Source organism: Glycine max, chromosome 15, assembly GCF_000004515.6.
Source record: "Glycine max cultivar Williams 82 chromosome 15, Glycine_max_v4.0, whole genome shotgun sequence".
NCBI classification, from domain to species: Eukaryota; Viridiplantae; Streptophyta; class Magnoliopsida; order Fabales; family Fabaceae; genus Glycine; species Glycine max.
In genome coordinates this window covers 13039089-13056554 of record NC_038251.2, presented here as the reverse complement: position 1 = coordinate 13056554, position 17466 = coordinate 13039089, and the positions used below count along the sequence as shown (strand labels likewise).

General features: G+C 32.0%; 2 protein-coding genes across 2 annotated transcripts; both read left to right on the top strand.

The window, feature by feature from the left end:
* Positions 1-1102: 1102 nt before the first annotated feature.
* On the top strand, positions 1103-2572 carry LOC102663249 (uncharacterized). Its single transcript, XM_041009568.1, has 3 exons — positions 1103-1162; positions 1713-2228; positions 2489-2572. Exons 2-3 carry the CDS (start codon positions 1725-1727, stop codon positions 2570-2572), a joined length of 588 nt encoding a protein of 195 aa, XP_040865502.1. The 5' UTR covers positions 1103-1162; positions 1713-1724.
* A 5756-nt stretch (positions 2573-8328) lies between these two features.
* Positions 8329-15650, top strand: LOC100798753 (DDB1- and CUL4-associated factor 4). The gene is made up of 13 exons (XM_006597688.4): positions 8329-8488; positions 8600-8724; positions 9104-9259; positions 9328-9458; positions 11625-11858; positions 12159-12337; positions 13119-13219; positions 13686-13841; positions 14134-14189; positions 14300-14357; positions 14783-14903; positions 14975-15088; positions 15196-15650. Exons 1-13 carry the CDS (start codon positions 8473-8475, stop codon positions 15291-15293), a joined length of 1545 nt encoding a protein of 514 aa, XP_006597751.1. The 5' UTR covers positions 8329-8472; the 3' UTR covers positions 15294-15650.
* Positions 15651-17466: the final 1816 nt, after the last annotated feature.

Below are 17466 nucleotides of genomic sequence, written 5' to 3'. Positions count from 1 at the left end.
AGTTGATTTTGGGCATAAAGAGATAAAAATGCTTACACTATTTAGAAACATTTGATTTGATTTGTATTGTTTAAGATGTTCACAAATAAAAAAATTATTAGATTTGAAATAGTGATTTCATCACTTTAAATATACAAATTCTAACAAAATTTTAAAACAGATGAATTGATTTTAAATTTAATTTAATTATATAAATTGATTTTTTTAATCTTAAAACCTACCTAATACAATGTAATTAAACCAAATCCATTTTTTTATGAATTTCAAACAAATTTTAAACTTTCTCTGCAAAAACACAAAATTTAAATCACTCAATTGTAGTATATCTTATATAAGACAATTCTTTGAGTGAGTGCTTGTGCTCCACATTTATCATCACTTCTATTTAGAGTGAATAGGCAATTTAGTCCCTGAGATTGTAACCAGTTTGCATATTAGTCCTTAACTTAAATTTTAATTCAAAATAGTCCCTATCTTTACATTCGTTATGCAAATAAGTCCTTACCGTTACATTCGAAGTTAACGTCGTTAATGAGATGTATTGTTGGCAATTATAGTGTCACGTAGGCTAACTAACGTGGCACTATTATTGGTAGTATTGCAAAATAGTCCTTCTTCTTCACTGTGCTTCTTCTTCGTCATCTTTCACTCAACCACTGTGCTTCTTCTTCGTCATCCTTCATCTTCTTCTTCTCCCTCTCCCTCTCCCTCTCTCCCTTTCCTAATGTCATCTCTTCATCTTCTTCCCGGTGCCACCACCACCCTCAACTCCGCATTCCTCCTCCACCCCCATTCTCCCCTCTTCCCCTCCAAAACCCTAACCCCCAAAAAACCCAAACCCCCATCTGCCCTCCTCCAGTGGAATTGCAAACCAAAACCCCAACCCAAACCCTTTTGCAGAACCTATTGGTGTACCTTGGGCATAAAAAAGTCGCAGGAGTTTGCCTTCATAATTTCCCTCAATCTTGAAGCAAGAAATTGTTCCATCCTGTTGTAACCACTTTCAGATTTCTTAATTGACCATCGTCTTGTTTGAGCATCTCTAGATTACAAGCCTCCTGAGTAAAAAATTTCATTGACGTTACAAGCCTCATGTGTTTCATTCACCGCCGCATTTTGTTCTTGTTGTTGCTCTTTCAACAGGAAACTCCTCCTTCAACAGGTACGCCATAGAACATTAGAATCCATCTTCTTTTTCTTGCTGGTATTAATTTACGGTGGGACCACATTGGAATTCATGCCTAAACTTTTTTCTGAGTGCCCTGTTTAACTTTAAACCGCTTCATTTTTTTTTAATTGGCTTTGACATATTCAATTTTTTTTTAAATATAAGATAGTGCCTAAGTAGTATTGAACAGGTTGATGAAATCCATTATTGACTGATGCAAAATTGATACAGTCCCAGTACATTTGCTTCTCAATAAAAAGATATTTCCCAAGTCAAAACATTTTGGGGGTTTCTCTCACAAATGATTATATCAATTATTTAGTACTTGCTCTTTGCATCTGGTGGGGTGTTTGTTTTCATGAAGTTAGAAACTTCAAATAATATTTGTTCAAATTTCAACATTTCAGATTATGAGTGCGGTTCATTACTCTTGAAGCAAGGTTTGGTGGGGGTAAAAAAGGAATGAGTTTTGTTAATTCAAATCACACCCGTGGTTTCACATTATTCTTAATCGGGAAACTGAATTAAGGGTATTTTTGCATAGGGGAATAAGATCATGCCTGGCATTCTCTCAAGGCTGAATGCAACCATTTACTGTCGCATTCGGGAAGCAATAACAAGGCAACAAGGAGTGCCGACATCCTTGTACAGAAGTTCAGCTTTGCCTCTTTGTTCGCTCACTTCAAGTCACACACTTCACACAAAATCAATGATTACTGCCTCACATTCCAATGCTATGCTGGGAGATGTTTATGCTTATGGCTTAATCTCAGGTCGTGGTAGTGTGCGAGACTTCACAAAGCCTGCTGTAGGTTGCTTGAGGGGTAGTGTGAATCTAAGGAGACTACAACCATTGTATGGTCCTTTGAGTTTTGGGTGTTCTACTTTTGATGCTAATAGGAGGATCCGGGATTCGAGTTTGCTGCATGGATCATGGCTCAAGAATTTCTCAGCCTCTTCTTCTGCTTGCTACTCAGCCGGGGCTGCACATGCTATCTCATTTGATGGAAGCCCTCCTGATGAACAGCTTGCAAATTCCTCTTTTTCGCCTGACCCGTATGTAATTGTTGTTCTTAATATTTTGAATTCTATTTCTCCATGAATTGCTTCAAATAATATATTTTGGATGCCGATTTTGATGCCATGAAGGAAGCTTACCCTATTTATACCGTGTTTGAAAGAGTGGGGTAATGATTCTGCAGCAAGTTCTAGAAGTGTGACTTACTATTTGCATTTTCCACACTTTTGAGTATTTCCATGAGAGTCCAATTTTTCTTTTCGCCAATTATATCTGTAAACAGTAATGTATATTTCTTGCAGCTGATACTTACTTATCCTCTCCGCCTCCCCTTTCTTCCATCTCTCACCGGCAATCTCCCCATTCTCAATTTCACTGCTCCGTGACATCATCACCGGCATCTCCGGCGGCACAAACTCTCCATTCTCCAGCTCACACCCCAAGGTCCCCAGTTGAGCAAGTCAGAAGAAGGGTCGAGCGCGAACGAAGATCGAGAAGCACAGAAAGAGAACTATGGCTTCAAAAGAAAGAAAATTTGTGTTTCTTTAGATTTTTCAATTTAGTCCTTGCCACATTGGACTCAAACTTGCCACATTGGGTTGCTTACGTGGACTGAGGTGTGCCAAATAGACATTTGACTAACGGAATAAATTAGATTTTAACAGCAAGGACTTATTTGCATAACGGATGTAAAGATAGGGACTATTTTGAATTAAAATTTAAGTTAAGGACTAATATGCAAACTGGTTACAATCTCAGGGACTAAATTGCCTATTCACTCCTTCTATTTATGCATATGTAGGAAAAGCTAGCACTTACTAATTCCAGGTTAAGACCAAAGCAAAGGCATTTGGAAAATGGGGAGTATGACATGGCAAATTCAGAAAAGTTGCATCTAGAACAACAACAATGCCACATAAATATTTCATTTTACTTTGTGTGTTTCCTTTGTTAGTTTCACTTGTAGACTAGCATTATGTTTGAATGTGACACTACATGATATGAAGTTCTGTTATAGGTTTGATTTAAAACTAGAACAACATAGGACATGAGATTAATTAAAACATAGTGTTAATGTTATTCTTGATTGTATAGGAGCATCCTACTATCAAAGAAATGTTGATAGCTTGAATTTTGCTTGTGTTCTAACCTGATACATTATTAGGGAGCTAATATATTATATGATAATATAGTATATCTTGTCTCCTCTTTTCTGTATCATGACAAAGAGAAAAAGATGTTTGTTTTTCAAATGCAAAAAATCTAGTTTTTACTTATTTTGTAGTAGGATATATATGTAAGTTAAAAATGAGTAATGTTCATACCTTATAGTTTGATAACTATCATTTAAATTTTTTTCTAGATTAATATGATAAGATGGTAAGTAATGTGATATCGTAATGAAAATAATATTTTTAAATTTTTAATTTAAAATTAATATATTTTTTATAAATTGGTTCATTGTAAAAATAAACAAAATATTAATTTTTTTTTGCAAAAAACAACACCACTTGGTCTAAAAGTGATGTTGTAAAGACACTTTCTACATTGATTTTTTAAAAACCGATGTAATAAGCGCTTCAGATTACACAATTCAACATTGATTTTTTTAGAATTGATGTTGTTATGCACCTAACAATATCGATTTTGGTCTATACGACATCAGTTTTGTATAAATTGATATCATGTAGTGTATATTAACATCAATTTTTTGAAAATTGATGTTAACATTGATAATGTTAACGTCGGTGGTTTCAACATTGGTTAAAAATCGATATTGAAAGTAAAAAATAATTGATATTAAAAGCCTATTTTCTAGTAGTGATGTATGCATTTGAGTTGTGCAATATGTGCCATGTGAAGTAAAAGCATCTCCGATATGGGATTTCTTGAACGATTTCTTAAGTGAATAAACTTTTTTTTTTTTAATTGGAACAAATCTATATGACAAGGAGAGTTTCGTAAAAATAAGATATGTATTTTTTGCAAGGAAATATTTCTTCACTATAAAAAATAATATTTATCTAATACATAAAAATATCATACTTAAACCATAATTAAGTAAAAATTAAAAAAAAATATATAAAAGTATGAGTTTTTTAAAGTTATCTAGAATTTCTTACTATTAGAACACAAAATTATATGTGAATTTCTTATAATAACATAACACTTTGAAGATCACAAAAAGTAACTTAAAAAACTGGTCAAAAAATTTGTATTGGATATGGTCTAACATTTATAGAGTGAGTAGGGTTAAGAATTTCGTTGTATTCTTTTATCACAATCGTCACGCTGGCTTCAAAATTAAAGTCAAGAAGCAAAAGCCAAGATTCAAAGGGCAACATAGATAAGCAGGGTTTTTTTCCTTCATTTTTAAATTAACGAAATTAATTAAATGATTTTTTCGTTTTACGCCAATAAATTTCTGGATTATAAATTAGAATAGACAATTTATTCAATACATCTCATTCTCTCAATTAGACGGTGTTTATCTTTTTTTCTTTCTTCTAGATATACATTTCATGCACTAGTTTTAAAAAAATTATCTCAACAAGTTGGCATAAATATAAAGAATTGTGTTCTTAAAAAGAGTCAATTGTCTGATGCTAGGAAAGAAAATGAGAAATTTAGGAAAAGTAATGAGCTTCGACTGGATTGTAACCTGAATTAATTAGACTCAAATTGAAATAAATTTAAGTTTCCAACGATGGCTTTTTCAAGGTTTGAAACTAGATTCCTGAACTCTTAATTGAATATCGAAAAATTAAATAAATACAATATTCAAATTTCTATTTACAAGATAATGTTCTTAAAATATCTATACATGATAGCATAAGCATAAAGACCACAAAGTTCAAAATCCGTAAATGTTAGCTAGCATCGCTTGTCTTTAAAATATACCAAGCGGAGAAAATAATTTAATGGAAAATATTCATATACACTTAAATAATTGATAAATGATATTTAAGGTATATATGTTTGTTTTAAGAAAGAAAAGAAGTAGAGAGTGAGATGATTATTTAAGTTGTTTAATGAGAAAATAATATATATATATATATATATATATATATATATATATGTATATATATATATATATATAACTTTATTTTTTCTTAATTATTTAGTTGTATAGAAATTGAAAAAAAGAAAAAGAAATTTCTCTTAATAAGTTGTTCAAGGTTGTTTTAAACGAAAATTCAAACATATGTAACAAGACACTTTCTCCTTTTCTTCTCAAATTGTAGAGAGCTATAAAAAAAAACATGAGTATCACATGAATTTTATTATTTTCTTCCAAGTTATTAAGAAACCAAATAAAAAAAGAAAGCACTTTTTTAAATCTTTTCCGCCCTTCCTTTTTCCTTTCTTCCTAATACATCTCTTCCAAACATGGTGTTAGAGAGAGAAATATAATATAATAGGTAACATATGTGATGGATAAATCTTAAAAAAATAATAAGTGTTAATAAAATATTTAATATATAAAAAGAGAGGATTGTTATTTCGTACAATCCTTTTATGAACAAATTATACAAAATAATCTACCTTATGATTAATTTTCATCAATAACCTAGTTGATCACCTTTAGAATTAAAAATAAAATTAGACCAATTTCTGGTGCACTTGAAGAATGAAATATTTGACAAAGTCCTTGCATGTCAAATTTATTAGCTGTTTGAATTATTTTCTCTATTATTATTACATTTAACCTATTTAACTATAAATACATAATGATGTATAATGAACTTCATTCCCTTTATAAAGATATCTACACGATAGAGTTCTAAAACAAGGGTTTATCTCATGCCCTTATCCTTATATTCTTACATCCTTCCAACAAGTATTTATTTCCTGCATATATCTTAATAAAATTATCTCAGCTAAGATACCTAATAAAAAGGAAGATCCAAAATTGTATGAATATGTAAAAAAATTATACAATACATGGTTCTTGTGGGTCAGCCAATAGGGCATCACCATGCATGAAAGATGGTTATTGCTCTAGGTTTTTCCCAAAGAAATTTCAAACATCTACCATTGTGGACCAGGACGGTTACCCTTTGTATAGAAGAAGAGATAACGGAATTGTTGTTGAAAAAAATGGCATATCTCTTGACAATCACTATGTGGTCCCTTATAATCCACAATTGTTGGTAAGGTATTACAAAGTTCATCTTAATATTGAATGGTGTAACCAAAGTATCTTTATCAAGTACATCAACAAGGATTGTGATAGGATTACAATTGTCATTATACCTCAAAGAATGTTGATGATTCTAAAATGCAATACAGAGATGAAGTGAAACAATATCTAAATTGTAAGTACATTTCACCATGTGAGACCTGCAGGAGAATTTTTATTTTTCCAATCCATTGAAGAACACCAACAATTGAAAGATTATACTTTCATCTCCCTGGAGAACAATCTATTCTATTTGGTGATTTTGAGAATATGGATTCATTGTTTTCTAAGCCAACTGTTAAGTAACAAACTGTATAGTGACACTAGAAATCTTACACACATAGTTTGTCTCAAAATTTGTTTACGCACCTTCCAAAAAGATGCTGACAACCAAGAAAACAAGGTTCCACGATGAGCTCTTTTATTTGAGGATGATGCTCTCTATTGCCAAGGGACCTTTTAGCTTTGAGGATACTAAAACTATTGTTGGAACACTTTATCTACTTTTCGAGATGCATGCTTTGCAATGAGATTTTTGCATCAAGATAAAGAATACATTGATGTTGTCAAAGAAGCTAGCAATTGGGGATCAAGCTATTATTTAAGGAAGCTAATTGTTACAATGCTTATCTCTATTAACATAAATAGGACCGAGCATGTGTGGGAGCAAAACATGAGAGTATTTAGTATTTAGTGGATGATATTTTGCATGAGCAGAGACAACTCTCTAACATACATTGTGATTATTATTTATTTGTTTGTATAAATATGTCACTTCACAAAATAAATATTCTATTGAAACCCATGTCATATCCAACCAGATTTGTTACACCTACCATTGGAAACAAAATTGATATGGGCAGAAAGAGATTGTAACAAAGATCAATTGAACACTGAGTTTGAATCTTTGTTTGCTTCTTTAAATGATAATGCTACACCATTTTTATTAAATACATATTTTATTTAAACATCTTATTTAATATTTTATTTCTTTTAAAAAACTTATTTTTTCTACATTGATTTGACTGATGCTGTTGGATACATTATAGTGTTTAATATATTTTCTCTCAAATGGGTTAGCTTTTTTTTTTTTCTAACATTAAAAGGACCCTTTGCTATTCTCACTCATTTTGTTCTCTTCGTACCCCACCTTTTTTATATATTCGTAAACTATCCCTCTCTCGAGTTGTGATGTTCTTCTATGCGTTTATTCATGCTTTATTTGGTATCCAAAAAATAGAAGGAAAATAAAAAGGAGAGTAAAAATAGAGAGAAGATAGAAAATAATACATTTTGGTAATGTGGAAATAAGAAAGAAGAAAAATAAAAATGTATGAGTTTCACAACTTTTTATTTCTTCATAAAATACTGCAAAAATGAAAATTGATCGCATTCCTTTATGAAAACAATCTATTATTATTTTTATTCATAATTAAGGGTGAATTAATTATTATAAATTTTTTAATATTATTTTAAATTGCCACGGATAAAAAATTAGATGTTATAAAAAACAATTACATTTTAGCTAACCATAATCAATTATTTTATATATTTTTTATTTTTAGTTTTTCGTTTCTCTCCCTTTTTCTTTACTATTTCTCTTAAATTAAACATCCCTAAATTCACTATGTTTTTCACTTGTTTCTATTCACTCTATTTTCGTCTACCCTAAATCTCACCCTTTTATTTCTTTCTTACAAAAAATATCATTAAAATCTTTTAAAAAATAATTAGGAGCTAGAAAAAGAAATCTAAAAACTATTGTAAATAGTCTCTCTAAAATCAATTTTTTTTTCAAAAGTATTTTTTAATTTTTTATAATTATACACAAAAAATAAATTAATTTCTACTTTTTTAAAATCTCTAAAAATATTACTACAATAGTTTACTTCATGATATTTCTTTTCCCCGTATATACATAACAAATGTTCCAAACCAAAACTAAAATGCAAACTAATTTCACCGCTTAAAACCAGTGACGTTATTCTCCCTTTCACTCACTCACTCGCTCCCAAACCTCGTACGCCGTACCGTGTTTCCTCGTCCGACCAACAAACCTCACGCTCTGGTGTGGTTTTCTCCGATTCTGCAGTAGCGGCACACATGCCACAACCAAAAGGTGAATGAATCCATTTGTTCCAATCACATTTACTTACATGTTTATTCATCCCAATTCATAACTTGTAATTGAATGTAATGTAGTAACAGTTTTTTTTTTTTGTTGCAACAGAGCTTCCAGGGTTTTATTATGACCCTGAGAAGAACAGGTATTTTCCCATCAAAGGCCCCATTCCTGGCTCTTCTTCTAAGCCCAAGACCCCTGCTCTTAACTCACCCCAAACCTCTTCCAATCAGGTATATATAATATATAATAATATTTGTAAAAGAGTAAACCATCAATTTGGTCTCGAAAGTATTACCCTTTATCCTAAATAGTCTTAAAGTTATGAAATTTATACAAGTAATCCGTAAAGTATTGACAATTTTACTAAGTTGAGGAACTGATTTGAAGGATTTTTAAATACTTGAAGGACTATGTAGCATGATTTGTAATACTTGATTGATTATTTATATAATTTAATTACTTTGAGGATTACTTAGGAAAGAGGGTAATACTTTAGGAACCAATTTGATGGTGTATTCATTTGTAAAACCTTAATGCATTGCCCTATTAGGGTTATATGTGGCTCCTTGAATTGAATTGAACTTGAAATGTGACTGGTTTTGGTTACAGGAAAGTGGTGGGAGTTGTTGTAGGAAGCTTAGAAACAGAACCCTGTCTAAGCTGCTTCAGGCTAGGGAGTTGGATGGTCACAGTGTCGTCATCTCTCGGTATTGCAGAAGTAACTTCACTGAGGAATTCCGGAAAATGCAAGCATCTAGACCTGTGGTGCGAATCGCTTTTTCCTTTTCTACATCGTTCCGAGCTTTGAATCTAATCAAAGATTGAGTTTGCAGGTCTGGAAATATCGGGGAACTGATGGGATGCGTATTACTGCTTTGGAACACTTGCGCGTTGATGTGCAGACATCCGAGGGGCAAACTGAAACTGATGTTTTGTTGACGGGCAGCACAAATGGCTCGATGAGGTATAACTTGTGCCTATGTGTGTGTTTTCTGTTTGTTGTTGTGCTTGCTTGCTTTCTGTAATGTAATCTAGGATGATTGGAAGAATCTCTATTCTCTAACCTTTGTGATTGAATTGTTTCTTTTATCAATTGTGAAATGTAAACATGTCTTATTGTTGTTTCTAACTATTTATGCAAGTTAAATTAAGCGAGTACATCTTTGTATTATTTTATGATCCCATCAAAATGTATTAAGTAAAATAACATTTTTGCTAACCATTGCCCTTATATCAAAGTGTAAAGTTTTATTGTAAAGTGTAACATTTAATCTTACTAACTAAGAGCACTGCTAGTAACACTTCCCTAACACACTTTTTTGGACACGTTATTACTGGTTAAAATTTATTGGAAATCATAAATTTTTGTGGGTCCTAATTCTTATTTAATTAGTTTCACGCATGATTTTGTAGTTTCCAATAAATTTTACCTTATAGTAGGGAGTATGTTGCAAGCACTTCTCATCTTTATAGAATGTTTGATGCACGGATAGTGGTTAATCATGCTTTGTAGCATCGCAATTGTGCCAGAGAGGTGGTGTGCTGCAAATAGAGCATGTTGCATTGCAGTTTACTGTCATGCCTGGAGCAGGGTGACGACGGCATTTTGTACTGTTTAAGTGGAGGCCAATATTGGGGTTTTGCCCCCTTTTTTTAAACTTACCCCATTTATCCACTCTCAAACCTTTTGAAGGCTAAATGACGTTGGTCTCTTCTCTCTTCAACATTGATCTTAGGACAATGGAATGAATGGATGGCTAAACGAATAATTATAAGCTCACCCAAATAGACAAAAGAGGAGTAGTACTAACACACTCTTTAATGCACTCTTCCCAGCATACACTATAACATTGGTAAAAATGTTATGGGAATCACAAAATTATGAATTGACCTTATTCAATACAGAGTAAGACCCACTTTATTTCAGGAGTCCTAATAAATTTCTGCTAATAGTAGAGTGTTTGAGCTTTTAAAAAAAATAGTAGAGTGTTTGAAAGAGTGTGTTGCTAGCATTTTCCATATACAAAATTAGTTGTACTTATTAAGTCAGATAAATTCTTCCAAGTAAAAAGTTTAAAACAGAAAGCAGAAATTAAGTCTGTAGTTGCCAATTAGATGAATCAGTGCAAAGCTCGGCTCAATAAAGAATAAAAATCCTGAGTTATTAGCAAGAGAAAGAGGAATGAGATATCCTCTTTCATTGCATATGGAAGATTAAGATACTGTTAAGTGGCTGGTAAGTTTATGAACTACCTTCCATGGTTAAAATAGCGGTACTATAATTGCGTAGTGGTGCGGCCTCTGCCTGCTATAGAGGCTGCCATAGTGGAGCTGTTTAGTGTAGTGGTAGTAGTGGACTAAATAGCGGCCATAGCGGCACTATGGAAGCGTATGTGTTGATACCAAAAAAGCCCTCTGAATAGAGGCGTTAGAGCTTTTTTTGGGGGCTATTTTTAGGGTTTTAATTTCCAAAAATGAAATATACAGCTGTAATAGTAGTGAAAATGATAACAAAGACAACCTGGGTTTAAAAGATGATAATCGATGATTCTTATCTAGAAAACTTGTATTTAACTTTTGTTGGCATTTACTTGTAGTTGTATGTTATGTTTCAGACACTCATGGCCTTTTATTGTTAATTATTAATGTCATTAATTTAGGGTAATTTTTTTTTATCATTTTTGAGAATTTATATGTATATAGTAATATAGTACACATTATATAGACTATATAAAAAATTTCAAAATAGCAGCAATCCCACTAGGGTTCATCCGCTACTCGCCGCTATCCAGTGTTTAAAAAACTGCTACCTTCCTTATCAGGTGACCAACAGTCAGTATGTTTGTCTTAATCAATTGGTGTGCATCTTTTCATCTTGACATTAAATTATTCAATTTGTTTTTCCATTTTGCTTTAATCTTCTTTTTGCAACATTGCTCTAGTACTCTAATTAACAACTGATCAGTTTATGTCAACATTTTATCAGTACCTTGATGATCTAGCAAACTGACTGGATTCACACTGGTTGCACTTGAACCTAACAGATGTTTATTATTCATTTGATTCATGTTAACATTGACGTAAATGTTAATTACTATTTTACTAGTTTGTGAAATTTGGTATTTTGCAGTTTTTCTCAAGTTGGAGGGGTTGGGCGTAATTATGATGGTGGGACAAAATGGAGGGCAGATTGTGTGAAGAATTATGTTAAAGGGAGAACAGATGAGCATAATGAGGTGCTTAAGCCGGTTTTCAAACCTAATCGAGCTGCACTGCTTATGTCCTCTAGAATATCTAGTATAAGATTGGGTCCTAAGTGCTCTTCTCACGCTGTCAATGATGGTCATATTGTTGGACGTGCATTGTATCCTTTTGAGTTTTTTTGGTTATTTCTCTGTAAGCACTATATAGCCATGCAATATATATATATATATATATATATATATATATATATATATGGTTAAAATTAAAATGTTTAGTCATATGATCTTCATGATACTTCTAATCTTGATCATCCATGTGACATTGGATTACCAAGTTTTGCTATATAGTATAGTTTATATTTGACTTGCTGAATCCTCTCTATCATCAATATTGGAACACTATATGCCATTTATTTATGATAAAATTGATCTTGAAGTGAAAGATCTTAACATGAAAATAGATTTACTACTTTGGGATCAGAGACATCAGGTGGATCAGTTTATACTCTTGATCTTGTTGAACCATTAAATCTTGGACCAGGTATACTGAACACATGGAGCGGACTAGAGGAAATTGCTTCTTTCAGGTGTACCATTTGGACAGCAGAATATGATTATAATAGACATCGGGCTGTAATTGGCAAGTTACATATTGCTCTCCTCACTCTTTCTCCCACACACACATATACACAGGCACATGCATGCTCAGATGCATATGCTTATGCCAAATAATGTTAAATTTAGATACAGCCACATGACATTTTGTGAGGAATATGTACTTAAACATTAGCATTAGTTCATGGCCTTGCTGATTTGTTATTATGTTTCATGTTCCCTCATTAGCACTTCCCTACATAGATTCCGACCCAGTTGAGTTTCGATTATTACCGATAGCTATAGGTTGTACGGGATAATAATTTTGGGCCATAACATGCACCCAAACTTTTGTCAACAGTTTATCAAGAATTCTGGATTGTTGAGATACTAGGTTCGCTTCTGTTCACTGACAGTTTTATTATATTTTGGTATTTTTCAGTCACCCCATTCTTGTAGGAATACTATTCCTAATCCGTTATATCTCTTCACTGTTTGATTTTCAGTTTATAAAATTTAGCTACATGGAATGATCTAGTGTACCCTGTATCAATCAATATGGCTGTGAATGATCTGTTTGGTTTTGCTTCTGTCTCTTGTCTGCATTTTGCTTCTATTTTTATTAGATTAAGATAATGAAATATGTACCATGGGAAATGGTTTGTTAAATCTTGGTAGTTCATGAACATGACGGTTGTGATATACCCTCTTCCATAAGAAATATCTGAATTATGAACAAACTTTTAGACATTACAATTTTTTCCCCTTTGTAACTTTATATATAATTTTTTTGCCATATATTTATTTGTGCTCTTTATTGTTGTTAGGTACAAATTTGGGAGGTGCTTCAGTGGATCTGGAAACTGGGACGATATCATGGTTTTTACATTGTAAAAGTGATGTTTTTGCGCAACAGATTGTTAGTTCAGTAGGTTACCCCTTTTTATTCCTAATAAATACTGCATAGGACATTTTATTTCAATCAAATAAATCATTAGAAAAAAGGAATATATTTTTATCAGCTAGATACTGTGTTTACATCAAAGGTAATGTCCCACAGTAACTTTCCATATGTGTAAATTAATTATAAAACTAGGTGAAAAGTAAGGGTATACTTGACAAAAGACTAATTAATGTTATCTTGAACTTGAAAAATGATAGATAAATAGAAACATAAATTTTCCAAAAATCCGACAATTAAAAAGGAACGGAGGGAGTATCTTATTCCTTGTTTCTGGTCCTTAAAAAAATTCTTCATTGATGTGAAATAAAATGTGATATTTGTTGATTTCTGTCTTTATGTTTTCATTTTTGGCTACAAAACCACCATGACATATCCTTTGACCATATTATGAGGTTATCATTCTCAATTTATTTTCTCAATGTTGTTGCAGGGAAATGTGATTTTATGTGGGCTAAGAAATGGAGCAATTGTCACTGTAGATTCTCGTGAGAGTCGAGAAAGCCTTTCTGGTAGACTTATTACCCATCGGATACCATATACATCTTCAGACAAGAAAGTTGGAGGTTCTAATAAAGAATGGTTCAAGGTATTTTTCTTTGTTTTGGAAATTAGAATTGAGGATAGGCTAGAGAAACAGAAGATTTCAACAAACAAGCAAAATGTAGCATAATAAAATATTGTAGAGAGATTCAGAATATATAATGTAAACCTTGTGAATCTGTTTAAGTCCCTGTATAAATTTTTTATATGATGGGACTAATTATTTCTTGTTCTATGTTCACAATCTGTTCCTCAATGTCTGGTAATTCACTTTATGATGGTCATTACACTTTGAGTTTTATCTATTGTTGATATGGTATGCTTCACCCATATTACAGCTCAAAGGAGACATATATCCTTCTCATACCATTAGGATGCCTTCATCTATTTCCTGGTTAGTCATCCTTTTCCTTGTTGGTTGTCTACATGACTTGTATCTTCATTTGAATATTATTGATTTTCACTGACTATTTTCTGTAATTTATGTTGTGGGTTTCACACTAGTTTGGCGTCACTTCAGTTTGATGATCAGTACTTTTTGGCAAGCTCAATGGATGGATCGGTTAGTATACTCTTCTGGAAAATTGTTACCTATATCATTTATGTCTGCTCTTACAAGGCATAGAATGCCGAAAATTTGCAGCAGCATCTCATGATTAGGCAGTTGCACGAATTTGTTTCTTATATTTTAATTGAAGAGAAATTATTTGTATTTAATGAGCAAAAACTAAGTGTAATTGATCCCGTTTAATTGAAATTCTTTTTTCATGGGAGATTATCTTGATTTTTGTTCTCCAGGTCTTGCATCACCTAGATAATATATTGATTGATATAAATATAATGACCAATGCAGGCAATATATGTTACCAGAACTTACAAGATAACAAAGAAAACCATTACCTAAATTGTCATGGTAGCCACCATTTCTTGCTGGCTGCATATCTTGAGAGAAATTACTTTTTAATGATGGGTTCTTTGTCTTTTCAGATGAGACTTTATGATCTTCGTCTACTTCAGAGGGGTGCTGTTCAATGTTATGAAGGGCATGTGAATTCTCATACCCGTATACAGATTGGTGTTGATCCATCTGAGAGATTTGTTATGTCAGGTGGGTGTTGTTTCAGTGATGTTATTTATTTAGCATTCTAGAGTCTGAAAATTTTGTCTTTGTCATCTCAGGTGGAGAGGATTGCAAGCTAAGGTTATGGAGTATCAAGTCTGGTGAACTGCTTTTTGAGGACAAGTTCTCTGATTCAGTTATCTCCACTGTGTGCTATAAAACATATGGACATAGTGAGCATGATATCCTCTCAGCCTTTCTGCTTTCAATTTTATAAATTCTCCTATATTTTGGTTTTCAGATGGTTGCTAATCTTAAAGTGTATTATTTGGTTGTATAGGTTTTAAAGCAGAAGAGGAAAACCAATACAAGCGTGACTCGTCTCAGGGTGCATGGCTTGGATCACTTGAAGGACTGTTTTATATGTGCTGGTTATGAGTGTGAAGGGTCCTGCAGCTATAGAATCTGAAGCTAACTAGATGCCCACAATACCTGATAGATGCTGAGGTTATAGCATATATCTATATATACTCACATGAAGGTAATCAAATAGCTTGTAGATATATACTCACATAGCAAAATTCCCTGTTAAAGGCTCTTTTGGGGATTAAAGCTGATACTAGCAGTAGCACACAGCAGAGATGACCAATACTTTGTAGAATTAGTGATGTTTTAGTATTTACATACACAAGGAAAGGTTTAGAGCCAAAAAGAAAAAGAAAAGCATTGTGCTGGCTATGGCTTTTTTGTGCCAAAAGTTTCTATGCTGACATTGTGCCTCTACTTTGAGAATCATCATTTGCTTGCCAGCCTTAGTTGTGGTAGGGACCATTGTGGTACTGTTAATTGGTTCGTATCATTAGCAGGGTTATTTAGAAAAAAGCTTTCAATTTTCTTTTTTAAAAAAAATTGAAAACAAATGGGCTGAATAACAAATGTAGTAGTTATATTATCAGATGAAATGTGGTGAATAGGAAAAAAATCTGCAAGTTTTCTTTAAATAAAATGTAATAACAATGTTACTTGTTTTAAATATAAATTAATAATGATTGAAAATTAGTTATTTTAAGAAGTTTCGTAAAAATGGGAAACATAACGTGTAGGTCTGTCGCTACACTTTTCTCATCCTTTTCAGGGGGTTGAAATATGGATTTTGTTTTCTTGAAATTTTGTAAAATGCATTGCCATAAACGTCTAGAGCAGAGGAGGTTCTCTAACAGTTGTAGTGTCACTGCTTTTTTCTTTTTCATATTCATCTTGTAAGGAGATGCTCCAATTCATTACTGTTTCATTAGTGATCGTTGTGTTCTGTGAGCTTGTAATTGAGCTATCTTAATACAAAGTTCACTTTCTTTTCTACTTTATTCCTCTGGTTCCTATCAGAGACCAAGGATAAGATTAGCCATTGGTCAGTTTTGTTCCTTTTGGATTCAACCAAATAAGTTGATGGACGCAGCTTTGCATGTACCAAGCTTTGCAGGTCTTGTACTACTTTAATGATAATTTTTTCTTATAAACAATTGAGAATATAACAACGAATGAGTTTAGTTTCAGTTTTTTATATCCATTCAATTGTGCATTTCTTTTTTATGTATATAGATTATAAAATTTAACAAAACCCCTCCAACTCCGTAAAACTAGGATATGATTGCTGGTACTAATAAGTATCGCTACCCACAAGGTATGACCAATGTTTAGTGAGTTGTAGTTTGTTTTTTTTTTTTTTAATCTTATGATAGAGGCTCTATTCTTGATTATGTAGATAAAACATCTGTGAGAAGAGTCGTTACTTAATTGATACGGTAATTTCTTTAAGGAATTAATTTCATGAGAGTTGGATTCCTAACTTTCGGCCATAGAACTAACCAGCACCACTAGCATCACACAAATCACCCATCCATATAGTATCATATTGATCCATAACACAGTTTTTTTCCAAATACATGGTTGTATATTTATGAAACCAAATGATTTTCAAAATCTTTAAAGGACGAAATTAATATTTTTATTTATTTTTAAAGAGTTAAGTTAGATATTTAATCTTAGTTACATAATAGGTTCAGCAGTCTAAATAACCAAGACCTTGGAAAAGTTGGTGAATACTTTACAAAACTTCAATTTTTTGAGCTGTTACCAAGACTTTGGGTTTAAATTGTTCAGGAAAAAATAGTTACAATTCTTTAAAAGCCCCTAGTCAAATTTAAATAGGATAATATATAGAGTTTAATGCATGTGCATGGATGGTGTAAAATAATTTTACATCGTCATCTAATTACAAATTATCATATGAATTACTTTAAGATAATTATTTTAAAAATCAATAAACTTATCATAATAATATATTATAATTGAATGATTATGTAAAAAAAATTTACTGTTAGTTTATAAGCCTTTTTCTCTAATATATATTTGATCTCTTAGCAATTAAGTGCATAAAATATAATGTCTTTGGATTAAACTTTTCTCTTTTGACAGATTAACATGCATATGTTGTGTATACTTCATTTTATTTAACATGAAGAAAAAAAATCTTAACACTATTGGTAACTAATTTTATTAATATAAATGAACTAGCCCCTTGACACTTGATACACTTCTTCCTCTCCAAATT